We start from the raw sequence: 13,964 nt of genomic DNA, 5'->3' as shown, positions 1-13,964 counted from the left end.
GTACAGTATTTATGTAATTCAGTGGATGTTAGTTCATCTAGACCCAGGATGGCGAACCTATGGTACGCGAGGTGTTGCTCTGGTCAGCTGATTTTGATCTTAATTTTCAGCCATTTTTCACCCTCCAGAGGCTTCAGGAAACCTCCTGAAGCCTCTGGAGGGCCTGCGGGGGTGGGATGCCATTTTCGCCCTTCCCAGGCTCCTAGAAAGCCTCTGGAGCCTGGGGAGGGCAAAAAATGGGTCCATCACGGGTCAAAAGCAGGGGGAGGGCAGGACTCGTGCACGCATGCGCACGCAGGGTGGTCACACACATAAAATTATGGGTGTGGGCATGCCAGCGCACGACTCCTCCTTGCGTTCCCTCTGCTTTTGGCGCGGTAGCAAAAAGGTTAGCCATCACTGATCTAGACAAATGGAAAATAAAATAAAAATAAAATTTAAAAGCATAAAATGAAATCAAGGCATTTTAAGTTAAGCAGCCTGAAAATAATATAGTGGATGTTAAAAATTGCTTCTTCTTTTCCTGGAAATCATTCCATAAGTGAGGCAACAGAATGAATAGGATCCCTTCCCCAGTGCACAGGCTACCAAAGGCATGGTGTGGGAGTAGAGTGGTCAGGTACATACAGTTGTTGGACTCTGCTAACATTCTGTACCAAAGAAGCATATGACTAGTGAGTTATACTTGAAGAAAGGCAGCTTTAATATTCAGTTTGATCATTTAAATTTTCAATGAATTTGGAAGGGAACAGATCCTACCGGTATTTCAGGGAAGCTAATTCTCAGAAGGTTCTTTAACTTAGTGTTCTGACCTAGGCTTCCTCAAGAAGCACGAAGCAGATTTCTGGTCCTGACAAAACCCCTTTTATTAAACGAATGTGAATTCCTCCCATTTACATTGAGCAAAGGCCTGGTAAACAGTCTTTCAAAGATGAATTTATGACCACAGACCTTATCTAGCTTGGAAAGCTGTCATGTAAATATTTTCCATGCGCAGTGCTGTGCAAGGAAAGACTTGGCACAGAGTCTCTGAGATTCACAGACAAATCTTCACATTTCTGAAACAAATGAACAAATTGTTTCCTGAAAAAGCCCACTCTCCTTTCGCTCCTCTTTTATTTCCTATGGGAGGGGCCATTCACTGTCCACCTGTGGCTTTACACCCAAGTCGATTTCTGAGCTGTTCTTCTGGCAGTTCTGCGCATGCGCACACTGGGAACATACTCCAGCTGTTCCTCTGCCACACTGATGTCTAGCTCTGAAGGCAGCTGAGAACTGCCAGATGGCCTTGGCCCCATCTCTGCCTCCGATGCAGAGCCTTCGTCCGAGCCCTCCCCAGCCTCCAGGACTGGCCCATGTTCCCCCCTTCCTCCCTGTCCGACTCTGCTGCCAGCTCCGCTTGCCGCTGGTTGGCCACAACACTTAGATTGTAGGAAATAGTCATCTATGCTATTCTTGAATAATCCTAAATTCTTAATTTTTAAAATTAATTTTACCTGGCCTTCTTTGTTTTTATTTTCAGATCCCGAGTAGATTTACCTTGTTCTCCTTCCCGGCTCGTATGCTCTTCTCAGCCAGCACAGATGCTGTCTATTGAGACTGGTCAAGTAGACCGACAGGCAAGTGGCAGGATGGATGTATCTGCTTCTGTGGAGCATGAAGCTCTCAGTAATGCTTTCCGATCAGTGCCCCTGGCTGAGGAGGAGGACTTTGACAGCAAAGAGTGGGTTATAATTGATAAAGAGACAGAACTGAAGGACTTCCATCCTGGCGCTGAACCAAGCACATCTGGGACAACAGATGAGGAACCTGAGGAACTAAAGCCCATAGAAGAAGGGGACGAAAGGAGGCAATTGGGTGCAGAAGCAGCAGTCAGGCCCAAAATACATGATGGGCGACTCCGAGGTATGCAGACTGTGGCTGAGGAGGACAGTTCCCACAGAAATGAAATGCAGTGCCATACAGTTTCTGAGAGTAAACATGAGCAGCAACCAGGAAGCCCATCACAGTGTCCCTTATATTCAGCACCAGCTATCCGGCAGCGGAGACGAGAATCTGAGCCAATGGGTCCCGAGAGACAGGTAAGATATGCAAAATAAATCCATCTCCTTCATATTGCCGTTGTTTTTCATTTTGTGATGTCTGTCTTATTTAGTCACATCACATCTGGGCATCATATCCAGATCGAGGGTATCTAAAGAATTGATACTAGTGTTATTACACCAGCATCGATAATGTTTTATAGTAAATTCCATTAGAAGTGAATCCATGTGAATTGTTTTTGATGCAAGTTAGTCCTGAGGGTCAACAGGGTGGTGGGAAACCTATGGCCCTGTAGATGTTGTTGAATCATTTATTCCATTAGTTTGAACCAATATGGCCAATGATAAGGGATGCTGGAAGCTATAGTTCAGATACAGGTTGTCCCCTTCTGCTATAGGATAAGGTACTGTAGATTGGAAGAATCAAAGTAGATTATGTCTGTCTGCTGATTCTGAAATGTATATGTATTATTATGCATGGAATCAAAAGATAATTTGGCCACAAAACTATTCTTTCCGAGACTGAGTGTTGGCAACAATTTTTCTCTATTATTTCTCATCCAGAGAAAATCTCCTATTCTGAATACAAATAGACCTTGACCTATGACCTTTCAGTCAGCATTTTGTTTACCGCATTCTATAAACCAGTGATGGCTAACCTTTTCTAAACCGAGTGCCCAAAGTGCGGCCGAACTCCCAACATGCAATGCATATGTGCCCCCATGCATGCACGCATGTCCTCACATGCTCCCTGCACATGCATGCACCCCTTGCACCCACCCCCCGCACATGCCAAAACTCAAAGACCAGCTGGCTGGTGGGAGGTGTGCGTGCATGCGTGGCGGAGGTGAACTGGGGCAATGGCTCGCGTGCCCACAGAGAGAGCGCTGCGTGCCACCTCTGGTACGTGTGCCATAGGTTCGCCATCATGGCTATAAACAGTCAGAATGCTGTTTATGGCCAGTTCTCGGAGTTCCAGCCATCCCAGCAGCCCCATGGTCATGTGATCATGATCAAGGTGCTTGGCAACCCATTTCTACCAATGACCAGTTGCCAAGCATTCCCCAGTCACATGATTGCCATTTGCAATATTTCATGCCAGATTTATTTTATTCATTTGTTTATTATTAAATTTATATGCCAGTCATCTCATCATCCCAAGTGGCTCCCGAAAGTTAGCGAGGAAGCTAGCAGGGAAGGATGCAGATCTCTGGGTTAAGATTTCCCTACCTATGTATCCTTGTGCTCTTGCTGGCCACTCATATCCTCTTATGCACCCACCCCAACCTGCACCATACCTATCACACATCTTATATACTGTGTTCAACCTGCACAACCTCAAGTGCTTCTCCTTGCACTCTCCGTGACCCATGCTGTCCTCCTCACACACTCCCGTGTATCCTCCTTGATCCTCACCATGCCTCTCATGCACTCTTTCAACCATGCACACTGTCCCTGACACATACTTCACTGCTTGCGTATCGCTTTGCATCCTTACGGACCTTTCCTGACCTGTTCCACACCTCTCACTTCCCCTCTGCATACCCTTGTGCTGCGTCCCTAACCTCCATGCTACTTCTTGCACATTCCTATCATCTTTTCTGATCCATGCAATGCTTCTTACTCGCTCTTGCACCCATGTGCTCCCTTCCTGACCTGTGTGGTGCTTCTCATGCATCTTCCCTGAGCTGTGCAATGGCTGTTCTGCAACTTCATGCAATGTAATCGTGCTTTATGACTTCATCTCTTGGCAATGGAAAGTCAAGTCCCAGTTGCCATTGTATGTTGTTTGGCTTGGTGACTGGGGCGATGATGTAGCTAATCTTTTTCAAACGAGGGTAAGTCACTGGGTGGGCTTGCTATGCTTTTAGCTAAGAATTATTCCACTTCCTTTTAATGCTGCAATTCCTGTGAACTACTTCTTTGGGTAGTTAAGAAGCATTATCTATATACTACTAAAACTCTTGTGTCTGTTTGATGCTTTGTAACCTTTCATTGGGCGAAACACTGCATCATAAGGCAAAATTTTACGAACAAAGGTATCTCAAATGGGCGAATGTACGGAATGCTGTACCTTTAAGTGCCACTTTGTGCCTGTTGTTCAGTGCCACTGTTGCACTTCTGTGGTTGAGGGGAACCAGAAGGAAATGACAAGAGTGCCAGGCTTCTTGTCACCTTCCCACTAACAAAGTCTTTGCTGGTGGAAAGCTTGCAGGGAGAAAGTTAATGGAGAAATGGTGCACCTTCTACTAGTCCCTCTGCACTTGCACTGTGCTAGTTATTTGTGGATTCACGTACTCCCTTCCCACGTTTTGTTCTCCCACGTTTTGCAGCACTTACTGGGAAGGAAAGGAGGGAGGGAGGAGATACATTTCTGACACTCGCTGCCAACTTCCCACAAGGAAACTCAATTGGGAAGCTGACAGCAAATCAGAAGTTGTTCCTGCTGTCACTGATTTTTTTAACCCGCCGATCATCACACTTGTTCTCTGTTTGAGTAAGGAAATATGAGTCTCATGTTGTCTAGTTCTTTATTAAAATAACCTATGCAGAACACTTTAAGAATGTCATATAAATGATCAGTATTGTAGAAAAATATTATCATTACATGTCAGAAATAGCATCTTAAAAAACTATTATACATGCCCCCTTAAGACAAGCGTAACAATTATACTTCTTCAGTAGTCAATCTATTGTAATTTTGTATTTTTTTTCTCAGTTATACATTTGTAGCTATTCTCCCAATACTTATTTTATTTATTCAACAGCTACAACACCCCATGTATCAAGGTACTGATGGACCTCTTTTGGAAAATATATCCCATAGTTCATATGTTTTGCTTAGATTCACAGTTGTTTTTAAATAATCAGAGAACTGTGAAGAATATTTAGATGTCTTTAATATGCTATGGGTTCACAAATGCATCTTTCACCATAGATGAGGGAATGACAAATGAGAGGGGATAGGAGAAAATAGGGAAATATAAATAGTGATTATAGATGGAAGTAAGTCTAATATGGAAATTATTGTGATAAATGAGAAGATAAATTGGTCTTAAGTAAGCCTAATAAGTCATGTAACAGTTTGCTAGTTTTTCTGTACTATTTACTTGAGAATATTGGAATCAATTAATCATGCAAGAGCATGGCATAGCAAACAATTTGAGAGTCCTCTTAAATACTAATATCTTGTAATTTAAGTAGATTATTTTCTCATCATTGAGCAAATTTCTTAGTGCTTTCTTCATCATAAAAAAGTAAGGAGCCACAAGAGGAAAAGTATGGACATTATTTTCCTATATTTATCTCAAACATTTAGTAAATTGCTTGATAGTCTCTTAAAATGCTTTCTTTATATGTATATCAATCTAAATATATACTGCCTCTTCCATTAAGATGATTCTGAAATCCATGTTAGGCAATTGGCATAATAGTACACCTTTAAATTTTTAACAGGTTTTTGAATGTAATCCTTGGCTGCTCATTACTCTATCCAGCTAAACTATCCATGCCTGTCTGTCTGTCTGTCCCTCCCTCCCTCCCCCCCCTCTCTCCAAATGAACAGCTAAGGATTAAATTAAAAAACAAAACTGTCTCTCTAGCATAGTGCTAGCTACTTAATAACTTATTCTAAATAGGAGCTAAAATATTCTGAAATATAAAATTTAGTTGTGGTAAAATATCCATTTTGATTGCTGAAATTCTTCGTAGCCAAGGCAAATATAATTACTTCTCTCTAGAAATATATGTTGTTATGATTCTAAATTGATAAATAATTATTTTTGAATAAATTCTTTTTTTTTGTAAATAAAGATTTGACTTTTTCAGCATTAAACCAATTAGCTAATGCACAAATTGCTTTTCATTCTCTATCAAATTCCATATCAACCTCTGTGTTTTCATTAATTTGATAATTTGACATTGTCACTTCGTTGCATAAATTCTATCAGTGTTAAAAAAGAGATTCTAAGATGAACAATTGTTAGCAAAATATTCAGTTTGTGTTCTTCTGCAACTAATTTAATTTCTAGGATTGTGGTTTCTTGATATACTCAGATTACTAGAGTAATCAGTAAAGTACATTAGTTTGAAACAACACTCACAATAAAATTTTGTTCTTCATAGCATAATCCCTGGTCTGTTAGAAACTAGGCCAAACAAGTGGTGGGTGGGCGAGCAAAGCTTCAGCTGCACATGCACAGAATCTAGGTTGCACGCCCCCCCCCCCCCCGGTCCCCCAGTCTGTGGAAGAATTGTCTTCCATGAAACTGGTCTCCGGTGCCAGGAAAATTGGGAGTACTGGTTTATAGTACCTTGTATCCCATGTAAATAAATTAAGGCCACAGTGTACTTTTTGCAGATCTGTAACCAAAAAGATCATTTCAGAGGACTGAGGTTTTTTTAGCATTAAGGAAAATAATAATTTACCTTTGGTCTTCTAGTTTATCTTGCAAGTAGCCTTAAAAATGTATCTGATATTTTCTCTCATATATATCTTTGTGACAAAGTCTGGGTCAGGATATATTATCTCAGTTAAAAAAACATTTATCCTCTTAGCAAGATTTGTTATAAACGTTTATAATACCCATTCAATAATAAAACAGGCGGAGCCAAATCCGTTCCTACTTTATAAATCATAGCATTGAAAAGTCTGTTTCCAGGATGTGCCTGAGTTTTGTTTGTTACTTGATTTAAAGGTTTAATCAGAATTTATTGAAAAATCTTATAATATATTGCTGAAATGTCATAGGATCATGGAGTTTTATTCATTTTTAAATGTTTAATTGCTTAATTAAAATTCATTTAGTTTTGTCTTTAGTTATAGGTTGATCAAAAACCTTTTTTTGTTGATCATTAAAAATTTGTAATATACGATTTAAATATTCTTCAGTTTCTGGTCAGATTGTTGCTTTCTGTCTAATATTGAAAAATAATGAAATGCTGACTAATGCCTTTCATTGTAGAGACATATTTGGTTCCATCCCAAAGTTATCATTCTTTTATTCTGCTCCTGCTGCAATTGTAAGGCAAAACTTTGTCTGCGTTATTACGTTGTTCAGATTATCTCTCTGTGATAAGATTCAACTTTTTCTACATTTATTTTTAGTAAATCAGGCTGATTCTGTATTGTTTTTATCTTTTGCACTAAAATCGGCCTGAATTTAATTTGTGACTCGTTTCCAATTTTTTTTTCAGATAATTCAATAGGATATCATTTTGTTTTTTGCATAATTGTCCTAGTTAATATGTGAGAGATGAACAGTCCTGTCATAAATTCTGTAGTTAAAGAAGTTTCAGAAATTGAATTCAGTTCCAATGTGTTCATAAGAAATTTGAGTCTTAACATTTAAATAAAGATGGCTCATCCTCTGAAGAAATTGTACAGGTAATCCTTGAGTTACAACTGTAATGGACCCTGTCCATCACGGTCATAACTTGTGAGGATTGTAAAGTTGGCCAGTCATATGACTGATTGAATTTTATAACCTTTTTGTGGTGAAATTATTAAATGAATGCGACAGTTGTTAAGTGAACCAATCATTCATTAAGGGCATGTACATGCCAGTTTCCAGCAAAACTGTCGTAAAATGTGGCCTGGTGACCATGGGATGCTGCAAATGGCGATAAATGTGGCCTGGTTGCCAAGTGTGAGAAGTGCAGTCACATAACTGCTGGGAGGGGTCAGCTATTGAAACTTCAAATCTAGGTCCTAAGTAATCACCAGGTAGTCCCCTTTCCTTGTTGGCTTCCTTTTCTTTTTTTAAAAAAAATAAAAATATTTTTCACATTTTCCAAATATATCTTATTTTCTACTACCATATTCCATGGTATTTCGGTAAATTAATTGCCTTAATAAAAACCTCAATTGATTTAAAATTCTACTCAAAAAGAAAGCCACGTGAGGGGATTTCCCTAGCACAGAAGAACATTAGTAACTTTATTTTTAATGTAATTAATATACAAGGACTAGTTACTTGGGTTATGTACATCATATTGCATAACCTCATGATAAATACCATGCTATGAGACGTTAATTTGTACAAATAAACCCATTGATTTTCTTCTGCCCTATAAGTACACTTCAGGAGATGTTAAAACAAATTCTTGAAACATATCTTGATATATTAGTGCTAGCTGATTAAAGCCATGAAATGCTGAGCATGTTTGAATGTCTGTATCATTCTTCATATTTTTACAACTGATTAGAGAGGGATTTCTCATCCATACTTTTTTCAAACAAATGTTGTAAACTCATTGTGATGAATAGTTGCCAATGGTTTTCAACCAGGAAAGGAAATGGGAAAGAAGGAAAAGAAAGGAAAAGAGAAGAAAGGAAAAAGGAAAGGAAATGGGAAAGAAGAAAGGAAAGGAAAAGAGAAAGGAAAAAGAAAGGAAAGGAAAAAGTGAAATTAGTGAATTAGTTAATTACATAGTGAAATTAACACCAACAATAGCATCTCTGTCTAGTTGTATTTATCTTTAAGAAACAAAAAAAAAATCAAGCAGGGTGATAGATTGCAGAACGGCTTTCAGAAGTGAGTGTCTTATCTGAGCAATATGAAGATGTGTTCTTGAGCTTTATTTCAGGAAATCAGAAGAAAGAATAATCACTATGTAGTGAGCAAACTAACCCGATTAGTTCACTTCCAAAAACTACAGGAAAAACATGACATTATAGAAAAACACAAAAAAGTTCTGGTTTTTTGGTAGCAATCTGCTGTGCAGATTCATTAGCACTTCCTCAGTTATCCTGCATTAAAAAAAACTAGCAGAAAGCCCTAACATTAGCTGATTTAGGCTAGTAACATCAAAAGGGCTCTGAAAAAAAAATCCAGAGAGATGAGAATTCTGCTTCCATCATTAAAGAGAGCTGTCAATTTGCAATTATCAAAAACAAGATACCATTTAATGCAATACAATAGTAGAGTTGGAAGGGACCTTGGAGGTCTTCTAGTCCAACCCCCTGCCTAGGCAGGAAACCCTATACTGTTTCAGACAGATGGCTATCCAATATCTTCTTAAAGACTTCCAGTGTTGGGGCATTCATAACTTCTGGAGGCAAGCTGTTCCACTGATTAATTGTTCTAACTTTCAGAAAATTTCTCCTCAGTTCTAAGTTGCTTCTCTCCTTGATTAGTTTCCACCCATTGCTTCTTGTTCTACCCTCAGGTATTTGGGTATTTGGCCTCTGCACCAATCCATCCTCAAACTTTTGCCCCATATTCATGATAAGTAGAAATCACAGGATGAAAGGTATGGGACTTGAGTTCATTTATTAGATTTTTATCCCACCTTTATTACTTCATAGGTAACTCAAGAAAGTGAACATACATAATACTTGGGTATGGAGAAAGGAAGGGAAATGGAAAAGAAAGAAAGGAAAAAGGAAAGGAGAAAGGAAAGCAAAAGAGAAAGGAAAGCAAAAGAGAAAGGAAAGAGAAAGGAAAAGCAAAGGAAGATAGAAGAAGGACAGAAAGGGAAAAGGAAAGAGTGGAATGGTACTGCTCAAAAACCAAGTCTCAAGATCCTGTGGACCCCTTTGGCTCAGGTAGTCCAATTCCCCGCTGCTTCCCTCTCTCTGCAAAGTGAAGGGATCTCAGAAAGGCTGCCTAGCCCAGAACGGGGCTTCAGACGACGCAATGCCTGAGAAACCCCGGATGTGCAGGGAAACGCAGGCTACAACCAGCGAATCGCGTTTTCCCAGGAACCGACGAAGCCCCAGAGGACCAATGAGAATTATCCCTTCTGCAGCGTCATCAGTCTCTGGGTAGAGTCTTCCTTGATTTGACCAATCACCAGATGGAGGAGAGAGTTCGGTGCAGAGAGAGAAGGGAGGGAGGGGGATATTTTCAGTCATATTTTAAGACATTAAAAAACACTGCGTGCCGTTTGAAACTTCTGCACGGTGTTTTCTTGTTATGTGCGTGGCGGCGCAGGCGCACAGCTTAGAAGGAACAGTGGTTCCCAGTGCTTTCCATTGTCTCAAAAGCCCATCATAAAGGCAAGAGTCCATCCTTCTACTTCTCAGTGCAGAAATCCCTAATATGTTCCAATAGATTTAAAAAGCATCACTTGGAAGCAGAAACAGCCAAGAGTAGTCACTGCTGTATAAGATTTCTGTACTGCTGTGAACTGTACAATTTAAAGTTTCTGCACACTGCTATCAAGCAATTTAAACAGGAATATACCTCTGAGTAAACAGCTTATGGCATTTGTACTTTACTGCAACAAGCAAGCACTCGCCCTCTAAATAAATTAGACAGTCATAATATTAAAACTTGATAAGTATTCTTAACAAGAAATTCACAATGGTAGCATCACACATACATTCCAAAAATACTTATGATACTTGCACACAACCACCTGCTTTGCAGTTCTTGTCTTCTTAACTGATGGGAGACGGAAACCCAATAAATATATCCCCAATAAAAAAGAATAGTGAAAAACTCAAACTGGGAAAATCCAAAGAAAAAAATATTGGACTTCCTGCTAAGAAGTAACAATTTATATATAGTATGCACAATTTGTTTAGTTAAATTATTGCTGAACAATTTATAATAGTTGCATCACAATATTATTCTAAGATATTTGCCACTACTACCCTACTTCCTGGATGTTCACTATTGTCTCCCCCTCCCAAGATTTAAGGGCATGTGAAAAAGTTTTGATGAAAGTTGCATGATATGAAACTTCTCTCCTTTGAAATAATGTTTGGTTTTAATTCTCCAATGAATCAAAAAGAATGTTTTATGCTTTCTTGTTACACAGCATTTGTTTTAGCTCTCCATAGCTCTCCTCAAAACCAACCAAGGAAGATAAAACCACAGAAATCTAATACTGTTGTGCACGGCTTTGCGCTAAATTATCTGTATAGTAAGCCAAAAAGTAGTTTAAGATTATAATTAGCCCACCTGTTTCCCCCATTAACATTCAAATACATTTTCCTTGTTCAGAGACTGCAAAATATCACATTACATCCACATAAAGGGAGCAGCAACTCCTCTGTAAATGGGGCGGGGTGGAGTTCGGCTTCTCTCTGCCATTTAAAGGCTGCAGCAGGGAGAATCAACTTTTTTCCTCTCCCTCCATTTACAGAGGAGCTGCAGCTCCCTTTATGCTCCCCTGGCCCCCTCTCTCCCGGGGGTCAAAGCACCTGAAAGGGATAGGCAGGCTGCCACAGCTTTACTGAGAAGACATTTCTGAGAAGAGAAACTTCTCGGGTCTGGCTGCACCCGAGCTGGTGGAGTGCCCGTACGATCGGAGCAACCATGTGGCTCACCTGCACTGGCTGTCTCCCTGGCGATGGGCAGGTGGTTGTGGGCGCTCCACCAGCTCGGGTGCAGCCGGACTGGAAAAGTTTCTCTTCTCAGAAATGTCTTCTCAGTGGAGCTGTGGCAGCCTGCCTGTCCATTTCAGGCTCTTCGACCCATGGGAGGGAGGGGACTGGGTGGGGCATAAAGGGAGCCGTAGCTCCTCTCTGAATGGGGGAGGGACTTTGGCTTCTCTCTGCCATTTAAAAGCTGCAGCAGGGAGAATCCCAACTTTTTTCCTCTCCCTCCATTCAGAGCGGATCTGCTCCAGCCACACACACACACACACACACACACACACACACACACACAGACGTTGCCCAGTAACCCTAATCTGCGCTCTCCTCGGCTCCTCATGACTGCAATAGATGTCCAGAATCGGCTTTTGGGGCGAATGGGAGCTTGGCTTTCCAGCCCCCACTGTTTCTGGACGTCTATTGCAGTCGTGAGGAGCCGAAAAGTGCGCGAAGGTTCTTGGCGCTCTGGGAAGCCGCGAAAGTGGCTGGGAGAGGCGCACAGCTTGGTTTAGCCTCACTGGACATCGCAGCAGCAGGCCCAAGTGTGCCGATCTCAGCATTTTTCGCATTGGGGCGTGCTACAAGAGGGAGGGAGTGAAGACCTTTTCCGGCTGGCGCAAATGACTTCCCCGGACTTGCTTTGCTGAGCACGGGCCCACACCTCCACCACCAATAATCCGGAAAAGGTCTTCACTCCTTCTCTCTTGCAGCATGGCCCGATGCAAAAAATGCCGAGGCCTTGCAAGGTCCCCAAACTTGTCAAAGATCTGCGCTGTGTAAACTCCCGCCACCATCCCCAACCCCGCACCTGTGCTTTCTGGCGGCCAGGCATCTTAGGCAAGTCCGGGACCTTGCAAAGGCCTTGCGAGGTCCCCAAACCTGTCAAAGATGCCAGCTGCGCTGTGTAAGCTCCCACCGCTGTCCCCACCCTGCATCCGTGCTTTCTGGAGGCCAGGCATCTTAGGCAAGTCCGGGGAGGGGCTAGGATAGTGCGGACGGGCGGGGGGAGCAAGCAATGGAGCAGCTTCTGGATGGGCGGGAGTAAGCGAGCGAGCGACAGGGCTGGGGCAGGCGTTCCGGAACTTACTTCTGGGTCCACTGGTGGAACCTCTTCTAACCGGTTCGGTAGATTTGACGAACCAGTTCTATCGAACCGGTAGGAACCCACCTCTGAAGGGAGCCCAGTACTGTTGTTTGAGTATACTGGTCTAAATAACTTACAGATTCTCTTTACATCCTTTTATTCTATAAACTTTTATAGAATATTCTGTAAATATCCTGGGGAATACATTTGTTTGATGCAGCTGCATACTATCTGAATTCCTTCGGTAACTGTATTCATCAGGTGGACAGCATGAGCAAGCAACAAATCAAATTTTGTTACTAACAATTTTGCAAGTCTTTTATAACTTACACTCTGACCCTGATAATACTTAACTGAGAAGTAAATATATCTGTTAATATTTGAAATAACGAGAAAGCAGAATTCACATAGTCAATTTTTTATTTATGTTTTCAACATGCACTATGAGAGTTAGAAGACTGTAGTGTTTGCTCACAAGATAAATTAGGAACTCTGGCTTTTTTGGGGGGGGTTAAAATAGCCCCCGAGTTTAGGATTTAATCTTACTAAATAGTCATTATTCTACAGTAAAATTCAGTTGAATAAAAAAATCAACCTGTTTAAAATTAGGAAGATTTTGTGCCTGATTATGGTGCATAAATATCTATGTCTTCAATTTGTAATGAGGTATTTCTGATATTTAACAAAAGATTCTGCCATATATGTTCTGTGTTATTTCTGACTATAGTACTTTTTGCTTAATTTGTAGGATTCTGAACTTCTAATTTCTAAAGAAACATATGATCTGATTTACCTTAGTCTGCACTAAGTTTTTTCTTGAATTCGTATGCCTAAAAGTCAAACAAAAATATCTAATTGCAGTGATCTGAGAGATCATCACTCAAATCACTGCATTTATTTTCCTGTAAAAATTGCACGATTGTGTCGAACAGAGAATAAAATCGTTTAAAACAGTTTCCTTTGGATAACCATCTCACCTCGGCATGTAGAAGGAGACGGTCAAATTCTTCGTTATTCTCAACACACAATTGACGTAATATTCGAGAATTGAGGGGTTGATTCTTAATTTTATTCACTGATTTTACAACAATGCTGAGGGAATTATGAAGACGACAGCTCAAGTTTTTGGCAACCAAATGCTGTCGATGAATTACACAATGTATCGTAAAAACGTCTGGTACTGCCTTTTTTAAATAAGAAAGAAATCCCTTGTGTTTTCCTGTTAATGCGGGAGCACAAGCAATGATGTTTTTCATTGGTATATCTTGTTTTTTGAAGAATTGTTCAACTACTGTAAAAATAGACGCACCTCGAGTGTCTGTTTCCAACTCCTTAGCAAACAGTAATTCTTGCATTACTTCATTATCTTTAATAAAACGAGCATAACCCAAGAGCAGTGCTTCATTGCCTGGTAGCGTAGATTCATCCAGTTGCAGGCCAAATCTTTGTTTTTTCAGAATATCACACAAACTTTCTTCAATATCTTCAGCCATTTCATCAATTCTTCTTC

At 40.6% G+C, this 13,964-nt stretch overlaps 1 protein-coding gene across 3 annotated transcripts in view; it reads left to right on the top strand.

The window, feature by feature from the left end:
• TTBK1 (tau tubulin kinase 1) overlaps window positions 1–13,964 on the top strand; it is a 113,071-nt gene that overhangs the window by 70,389 nt on the left and 28,718 nt on the right. For all 3 annotated transcript variants that reach the window (XM_081940763.1, XM_081940764.1, XM_081940765.1), the window contains one exon: window positions 1,523–2,081. In XM_081940763.1, coding sequence (XP_081796889.1) covers window positions 1,523–2,081 — 559 coding nt within the window. The remainder of the gene's footprint in view (window positions 1–1,522; window positions 2,082–13,964) is intronic.

Source organism: Natrix helvetica (genome assembly GCF_964273705.1).
Source record: "Natrix helvetica genome assembly, chromosome: 2".
NCBI lineage: Eukaryota > Metazoa > Chordata > Lepidosauria > Squamata > Natricidae > Natrix > Natrix helvetica.
The sequence above is the reverse complement of the archived record's forward strand: the minus strand, read 5'-3'. Positions and strand labels throughout refer to the sequence as shown.